Source organism: Propithecus coquereli, unplaced genomic scaffold, assembly GCF_000956105.1.
Source record: "Propithecus coquereli isolate 6110/MARCELLA unplaced genomic scaffold, Pcoq_1.0 Scaffold37, whole genome shotgun sequence".
Taxonomy (NCBI): domain Eukaryota; kingdom Metazoa; phylum Chordata; class Mammalia; order Primates; family Indriidae; genus Propithecus; species Propithecus coquereli.
The window spans coordinates 71037-80011 of NW_012149396.1; the positions used below are offsets into that span (position 1 = coordinate 71037).

At 39.9% G+C, this 8975-nt stretch overlaps 1 protein-coding gene across 1 annotated transcript in view; it reads right to left on the reverse strand.

Moving 5' to 3' along the window:
- Positions 1–277: 277 nt before the first annotated feature.
- CFAP53 (cilia and flagella associated protein 53) overlaps positions 278–8975 on the reverse strand; it is a 26367-nt gene continuing 17669 nt past the window's right edge. The window contains 3 exon segments of the mRNA XM_012651745.1: positions 278–719; positions 5183–5285; positions 7537–7753. Coding sequence (XP_012507199.1) covers positions 491–719; positions 5183–5285; positions 7537–7753 — 549 coding nt within the window. The 3' untranslated portion in view covers positions 278–490.

Consider the following 8975-nt stretch of genomic DNA (forward strand, 5'->3'; position numbering starts at 1 on the left):
TTGCTGAAGTCTCAGGATCTAGAATAGGGCCTGGCACATGGGAAACACCCAGTAAATATTTATTTAATGACTGAATAGATGGGTTAATGAAAGTGGCGGTTAGTCCCCGTTCTGCCTGCAAAAATGCCTTGAATTATGTACATGAGAGAGAAGAAAAAGGAGGGAAGAGGAAACGGGCTCATGTGTAGATAGATGTCAGAAAATAGCTGTCAATAAAGGAATAAGAAAGGCAGGCGTAGGGGGCAAGTCAGGAAAATAACTGACGTGAAGTACATCATTTGGATTTGTGCGTCCATGAAATCCAAAAAAGGGACAAGTTTATTTGAGGGAAGAAAATTATGTACAACTAATTATACAAACTCAAAGAAAAAAAGAACAGTTTACCCATGAGTTAAAAGGAACATACAAGCATGTTCCTTTTTTAACCACATCTTTAACTGTGGTTAAGAATATGAAAAGACCGAGAAAAGATACGTTGACGTTCGTGAACCTATGGTGGAAGCTGATTAGGGCACGCTCTCCGCATGGGATGGACGTTCTGGGGCAGCACTCGCTGGGTGGACAGGATCTCCTGGATCTTGTCCAGGCAAATCTGGTTTGCTGCTAACCCTGCTTCAAACTCCCGGCGTTTCTCTTCCTTCTCTGCTTCTCGGGCCTGCTGCTGGTGGGCTATTTGCATCTCGAGTTGCTTCCTATACTCCTGGGCTAAATCTTGGCGTCTAAAATATTAGAAATGTCAAAGCATAAAATTATAAAAGCATTTGGATTTACTTAGAGCATTACAATTAGAATATAATTTGCGAAGCCAAATTAAAATTCCCATTAAAATCAGGGTACATGGGGAAGAAATAGATTAAAAACTCAGTAACGGGTTTCTTACACAATTATCATTAATATAATCCCAGAATAAACATTGATTTTAGAGAGGGAATGCTTCCCTGCTCAAGAGATTATGGGCTATGTGGAGGGAGTCCTTGGCCTGTCTCCATCTCCTCCCTCCCTCTTCTCCAAAGAGAAGTGACGTATCTATTGGTAAAAGTGCAGAGAATAAGCAGGCTGCTCCGTGTAGTTTTTCCCTTTTCCTCCTGGAGGCTGGTCTGCCTGTTTCCTGCTCCGCTCTAGATCAAAAGGCCTGCAGTGGTCTGGCGCTGCTGGGGACTCGGGGAAATAAGTTAGCCTCACTCTAACATGCCGTTCAGTACTAACTAAACAATCTCTTATATATATAAGCGATATTTTTAATATATAAGACACATTTTTTGGATTCCTAGTGTAATTTTTTATTGTGATAAAAAACACATATACAACATTTACCATCTTGACCATTTTTAAGTGTACAGATCAGTAGTTAAGTGTATCCGTATCGTTGTGAAAGAGATCTCCAGAACTTTTTCATCTTGCAAATCTGAAACTCTATACCCACTAAACACCAGCTCCCCTCTTTCCTCCCTGGCCCCCCTCCCTGGTAACTACCATTTTACTTTGTGTTTCTATGAATGTGACTACTTTAGATATCTCATAAAAGTAGAATCATAACAGTATTTGTCTTTTTTGTGACTGATTCACTTCACTTAGCACAATGTCATCAAGGTTCATTTATATTGTAGCACGTGACAGGATTTCCTTCCTTTATAAGGCTGAATAAAATTCCATTGTACATATATACCACATTTTGTTTACCCATTCACTCATCGATAGACATTTGATACCTCTTGGATACGGTAAACAGTGCTGCTATGAACAGGGGTGTGCGAATATCTCTTCGAGACCCTGCTTTCAATTTTTTGGATATATATCAAGAAGTGGGATTGCTGGATAATATGGTAGTTCTATTTTTAATTTTTTTGAGGAAACTCCATACTGTTTTCCATAAAGATTGTACCATTTTACAATTTCTAAACCACATTTTTACTATCAGCTGTGGTATAGTAAGAATTATATTTGGTCTTTGTCCCAAGTTCCTGGCACAGAGCTCCTAAAACCCTTAGTATTTCCTGCGTGACAGGAGTATCTATTGTCATTCACAAGAACACCTGAATTTATGCTCCTGAGGTGACTCAGGATGAGCCTTCCCCTTGAGCCTTCTGTAGCTTCAGAAGGGGATCGGTCACTAGAAAGTCAGAGTGATTAGCGGGTTGGAACTTTCAGCCCTACCCACCGACCTCTGGGAAGGGGAGGGTGGGCGCTGGAGATTGAACTCCATGAAAACTCTTAAACAACGGTGTTCTGAGAGCTCCTGGGAGAGTGAGCGCATCGAGGTGCTGGGAGGAGGGTGCACCCAAAGGGGCACGGCAGCCCCCATGCTTCTCTTCCATTGGGCTGCTCCTGAGTTGATCCCTTATGATAAACAGGTAAACATAAGTAAAATGTGTTTCTGAGTTCTAGAAGCAGCTCTAGCAAACTATTGAATCTTAGGAGGAGGTTGTGGGAACCCCCAATTTGCAGCTGGTTGGTCAGGTGGCTGGGACTTGCATCCGGTGTCTGAAGTGGGGGTAGCCGGTGGGACTAAGCCCTTAACCTGTGGGGTCAGCCCCAACTCCGGGTAGTTGGTATCAGAATTGAACTGAATTGCTGGATACAAGTTGAAGTCTGGAGAATCAGAGAATTGGTTGTTGGTGTCAGAAAATACCCCGTCAACTTTTATCAGAAATAAAGATAGTGGTTTGGATAGCCCTCTGTGGCAGATTCTATTTCCCAAAGACGGCCACAGTACTATCTCCCTGCCCATTAGCTCTTCGCCAATGTGAACCTCTACTCCCCATCAAAAGATGAAGCTTGTTTCTCCATCCCCTTGAATCTGACGAGCCCTGTGACTGCTTTAAAGACCAATAGAACATGGCAGAAGTGATGCTATGCCAGTCCTAGGTGTAGCTCTCAACTGCCTGGCAGCTTCCTCTTCCTCTCTCCTGGAACACTTGCTGTTGGAACTTTCCCTCTCAGAGCAAACCACCAACCAGACTGTGAAAGGTCCAAACCACATGGAGAGCCCATATGTAGGTGTTCCAGGGGATAACTGCAACTGCTAGTTGGTAACTGAGATCCCAGACTATAGTCAGCACATACTGCCAGCTATATAGGTAACTTAGGTGTCTACCCCAGTTGAGCCTTTGTTGAGGTAGTTTAGAAATGTTAGGGTGACCTAGGGATATTGCTGGCATAAGAACCTCTGCGGATGTGACAGTCTGCATAGGTGTGGCTGTTTTCCAAATGGTAAGGACATTCCTAGGGCAGGAGGAACTGAAAACAGTTTGTCTCCGGAGGCGGAAAACTGCTCCCAGACTGCAATCAGGAACACCCAACCTGCTGGAAAACTAGCCTGGCCGCAATCCCAAATTGATGTTCTTGTTTAACTTTAGGCTAGAAATAGCTTTGCTGAGACTATTGTGCACCTGAATATCTTAATCTTTATAAATAATCTTTCAAGTCTGCCTGTGGGATATCTTTAGGATATATAATCTTTATGGAAATCTATAGAACATTGTTTGCCTGTGGGATGTCTTTAGAACATGTTTGTTTGGATGATTTACGATGATCTTTTTGTTCTTGGGGTGAATAAATACGAGTGAGGAATTACTCTCGGGACTCTTGGTCTGGAAAGCCTTGAGTCCCCTGACCCCACTCTTTCTCTTCTATTGTTTTGTTTCTTATTCCTGCGGGATGCCCTGTTTTTGGCCCAGTCGGCTGGGGAATTCCCGGCGAGCCTTCAGATGAATATAACCTCAGTCATGTGATTCTGACTTCAACCACATGAGATACCTCAAACGAGAACCGCCTCGCTCAGCCATGTCAACCCACAGGATCATGAGATAATCATAAACTGCTTTAAACCACAAATTTTTGGGTGTTTATTATGCAGCAATAGGTAACTGTCATATCTTATGCTCCCACTTTTTTCACATCTCTCAGTTGATTCAGATGTTCTTCAGGGAAGAGAGGTGGTATTTATTGAGTCCTGTCAAATTTCCAACAATAGACTATTCAAAAATGAGAAGGAAAGACCTCCAGAGCAGAGACAGTGGCAAAAAGTCAGTAAGGGAGGACAGATATTGTTGTTACTGTCCCTAAATTGACAATAGACTCAGGCACATTAACTATACTCTTTTTAGAAAGAAAAGAGCTTATTTCTATATACCAAGTGTGGGTGAGTCAGGGGACAGGCCCTGGGGTCAAGGAGGGTGACCAGTAATCGGAGGAGCCAGGTCTTCTTCCTCCACTACACTGGCTGCCTGAATTCAGTATCCTGGCCATTAATGCGAACGGACTATTATGGTCTGAGAAAAGCTGCAAGGAGGCAGCTGCCTGCTCCCTCCACCTGAGCCTGACTGTGCTGATCAGGACACTAGCTAATCCCAGCATAGAGGCTTGTCAGAGGAGAGTAGGGGTATTTCCCAAAGCACCCAGAGCATTTTAATTTTCTATCCCAGTGAGGCTGAAATAATCCTCCTGGGGACATTTGTGTGGAATCCTGTCCCCAAAAAGACATTTCTGCTAATCTAGTTCATTAGGCCACCCCGCATTTCAGGATTTACTTCATGGGAGGGATAATCTTCTTGTTATAATGAAATATCATTAGGATTTAGGGTTGGTACCAATTTTTTTTAATTATTTCAAATTTACTTCATTTTTAAAAATGTTCATCCAGCTTAACACCTAATGTGTATAATCAGAATGTACATAATGGCAATAGAATTTACCAAGACTATTGGTACCAATTTTGTTTTTTTTTTTTTTAGATAGAGCCTTACTCTGTTGCCCCAGCTAGAATGCAGTGGCGCCATCATAGCTCACTGCAACCTCAAACTCCTGGGCTCAAGTGATCCTCCTGCCTCAGCCTCCCAAGTAGCTGGGACTACAGGGGTGTGCCACCATGCCCAGCTAATTTTTCTAATTTTTGTAGAGAAGCGGTATCACTCTTGCTCAGGCCAGTCTCAAACTTCTAACCTCAAATGATCCTCACACCTCAGCCTCCCAGAGTGCTAGAATTATAGGCGTGAGCCACTGCACCCAGCCAGTACCTATTTTTACATAAAATTTTGTAAACTGCTTTGAGCTTCTAGAAGGACAAGTGTATACTGATGTAAAATAACATCAGTAATCCATGAATTATGGCATGTTGTCCCTCCTCTATGTTGAAAAATTTGTTGTTAAGGAGCAAATGATAATAAAGGAAACAAAATCATACCTTGCAAAATTCTCCTTCTCTTCACAGTTAAGCTCTTTAAGACCTTCATTTATGCGTTCCTGTTCCATAGCAAGTTCTTCCTGTTCTTTAGCTTTTCGTTGCACTAAGAAAAGTAAAAGTAATTATTTGTCAAATGTCTTTTTCAGACAAAACTGGCCAACATCTTTCTGGACACCAAAGCCATTTTGTCTTTAGAAAACTAGAGCTTAGAATCACTGGGCTGAATCCTAAATCAGTAAGGTAGAGGTAGCTAACTCCATTGAGAAATGAATAGGGCTCATATATACCACCATCGCCACAGATTTTCTCTTAATCATTTTTCATTGAGAATCTATTTCATACCAGATTATCAATGTTAAAACACTTCTCGCTTTTCTCTTCTTGAAGACAAACAGTTCTATTGACATTCTTATTAATAAGAGAGTTTTTTATAAAATAAATATTTTTAAAAGTATATAAAGCTCTTATAAGTCTTGGGTTTTTTGTTGTGTTGTTGTTGTTTTTTTTAAGAAACAGGTGTCATCTCTCTATTGCCCAGGCTGGAGTGCAGCAGTACGATCACAGCTCACTGCAGTGTCAAATGCCTGAGATCTCTTATAAATGATAAAATTTTAAGCATCCCAATAGAAGAAAAGACAAAGGAAACAAACAGAATTTACAAAAGAATAAATACAACTGGCCAATATACATTTGAAATGTACATATCTTTGGTCCCAAAATCTATTTCTTAACCAGAAATTTATCTTAACCAGATATGAGCCAAAAAAACCTATGTACAGTGAGAGTAACCTGGAATGCTAAAATAATAGTAAAAAGATTAGAAACAATCTGAAGGTTCATTAGTTGTGTTTAAGTAAAATAAATTATGGTCCATTTTTACAATAGATTTCTAGGCAACCATTAAAAATCTTATAATTGATGAAAAATGACTTAGAAAAATTTTTTGGAAAGTGAAAAATACAGACTATAAAACAGTAGATACAACATGATCCTAATTTATGAGGGGAAAGTATATACACAGTAAAAATACTGGAAGGAAATATACAAAGTTGTAAATAGTGCTATTCCTAAGTGTGGAATTATGGTTGATTTTGCTTCCTTGTTTATAAATGGTCCCAAATACTTAAATTTTTCATGTTTTCTCAATATTTTCTAAAACATTTATCACTGATGATGCAAAAATCTTTTCAGCTTATAAGCTTTCCTTTCATTTTCTAAAAATTCCATCTAATACTGGCTTAACAATTTTCTACTGCTATTATAATTCCTGGAGTGGAGAATTTCATCAATGGAACCAGGATGAGCTTTCCCTTGCAAAGACCATTAGTGTGAAATCTAACGGTACCCTAATAGCACACGTGTCTATCTATTGCCTCTCTGGTCCATTGGGCTAGACGTGGAAATGACAGAAATCTATAGATGGCAGTTTGCCCTCTCAACACAAACGTCCCTCTGTGACTAAGCACTCCTCGAGACTGAAGGGATACAATGATGTAGCGTTGTATGAGAGACATGTCGTGGCTAAAAGATTAATAGTAGCCATAAGGTCCACTTAAACATCTCACAGGACTGCCAGCCTCTATGTGTCATTTAGCAGTATGATACAACCTGGTCCAGGGATTCCCAGGAGACAAGGTCACCTCGACACAGATGTAACTTTCAGGAACCTTAAAACAAAGGTTACCCTTATAAGAACAGTTTAACTCCCTTTATGAAAGAAATACCTACTAACTGACCCAGACTGAATACGGGTATAAAAAAGGGGAAGGATTCCCCAAATTTTGAGAATGGTCTCCAAAGACCCTCCTGGTCAGTCGGTCATTGGAGATGTGAGCAAGCCATAGTGAAGGCCCGGAAAGAGGATTTATTTTGAGCGGGAGAACACAGAGGGCCTCTCAAGGAGGGAGATATTTGAGCTGGCCTTGAAGGATGTCTAGGATTTCTCGAGATCAAGAGCATCGTAAGCTGAGAAAACTACATAAGCAAAGGTATGGAGGTATGGAAATACCTTTGGAAAGAAAAAGAGGGACTGGTAAAAGGGAGGAGGGGGAGATGTGTGTCTGCGCCCCACCTTCTCACTCCCCTTTGTAATCGCCAAGGCACACAGTATTCAAACGACATACTGTTCCTTTAACCTTGAGCACATCCCCCTGGTGACTGCTCAGAATCTGCTGGGATATGCAACTCTTTACATGTATCCAGTTAGATAAGATTTGCAAAAGCAAGGACATTGCCTTCATCCTTTTGGCATCCCTCATAGTGTTTTACACATAATACCTACTTGGTAAATATTTTGGTTGCTACTTAAGTTGAATTAAGGGCAAACTATGAGATAACTTAATTCAATTTCTTACACTTTTCTTGAACTTGAAGTTTTCTTGTACACATGACTTCATTCACGAGTTGTTGCCTTGCCTCCTTTTCAAGTCTCAGCTCCTTCTCCTTCTCAGCCAACTTCTTTTCCTTCTCTGCCTCTAAGATTCTGTCCAATTCTTTCTCCTGAGCTTTTTCTTCCTCATGTCTCTGTGCCAAATATTTATAATATATCTTCTGTTCTCTTACCATATCTTCCTATGTGTGATAACATAAAAATTAATTCATATTGTTAAAATTTTTACATGTGATAATGATGTTAAGCATAAGTTTAAAATAAATCTTTCAAAGCTCCAATCCCAATCTCTTAGAGCCACATACTGAAACATTTACAGATGAAATATTATGTCTGGTGTTTATCTTAAAATACTCAGGAGTTGAGGGGTAAATTGGTGGGGTATAATTAAAACAAGATTGGCCATTCATTGATGGCTGTTGAAGCTAGGTGATGGACACAGCGGGGCTCACTGTGCTATTCTTTGTCTCTGTTAAAAATGTTTAATAACACATGTTTGAATAAGTTAATTCAAATACTTTCCCAAAGTGTTCCTCAAAGTAGTTGCCAAATAATTTTCAATGATACAGCTTTATTTTCATTTATCTTAATTTAAGTAGATGAAATCTTAGCCTAATAAACAAAATAAGCCATTCCTACTACTATAGCCACCTCTCTGACTGGGAGTCACCTAATGCTTTATAATAGCAATTCTCAATCTTAGCTACACTTTGGCATCACCTAGTGAACTTCAAAATGTGTCGAGGGCTGAGTTCCACCCCCAGAGATTCCTATTTAATAAATGGCTTTTAAGTTCCCCCAGGTGATTGTAATGTGCAGTTGAAAACTGCTGTTTCTTGAGGCAGGTAGTTGGTTAATGCCAAGTAGCAGTAATAACCCAATAGCAATGAGTTCATCTAACGCTCAGTTGTAGATGTTATTGTTAATCAATACTGTTTCCCACTAAAAGGAACCAAGAATCCCTGGGAAAATGACTGATTCCAAGACTGGGGTAGAAATTAAACAAGATGAACCCTCATACACTGCTGGTGGGAATGTAAAATGGTTCAGCCTCTTCGGAAAACAGTTTGGCAGTTACTCAAAAGCTTAAACACACGGTTAACCTTATGGCTCAGTAATTCTACTCCTAGGTATGTGCCCAAAAGAAATGAAAACATATGTCCATACAAAAATTTGTACATGAATGTTAACAGTAGCATTATTTATAATAGACAATAAGTGGAAACAACCCAAATATCCATCAACTGACATATGGATAAACAAAACATGGTACATCCACACAAGAGAATACTATTCAGCCATATAAAGGAATAAAATAGTGATACACGCTATGACATGGAAAATCTTAAAAACATGATGCTAAGTGAAAGAAGCTAGTCAAAAGGTCACACGATACATGATTCC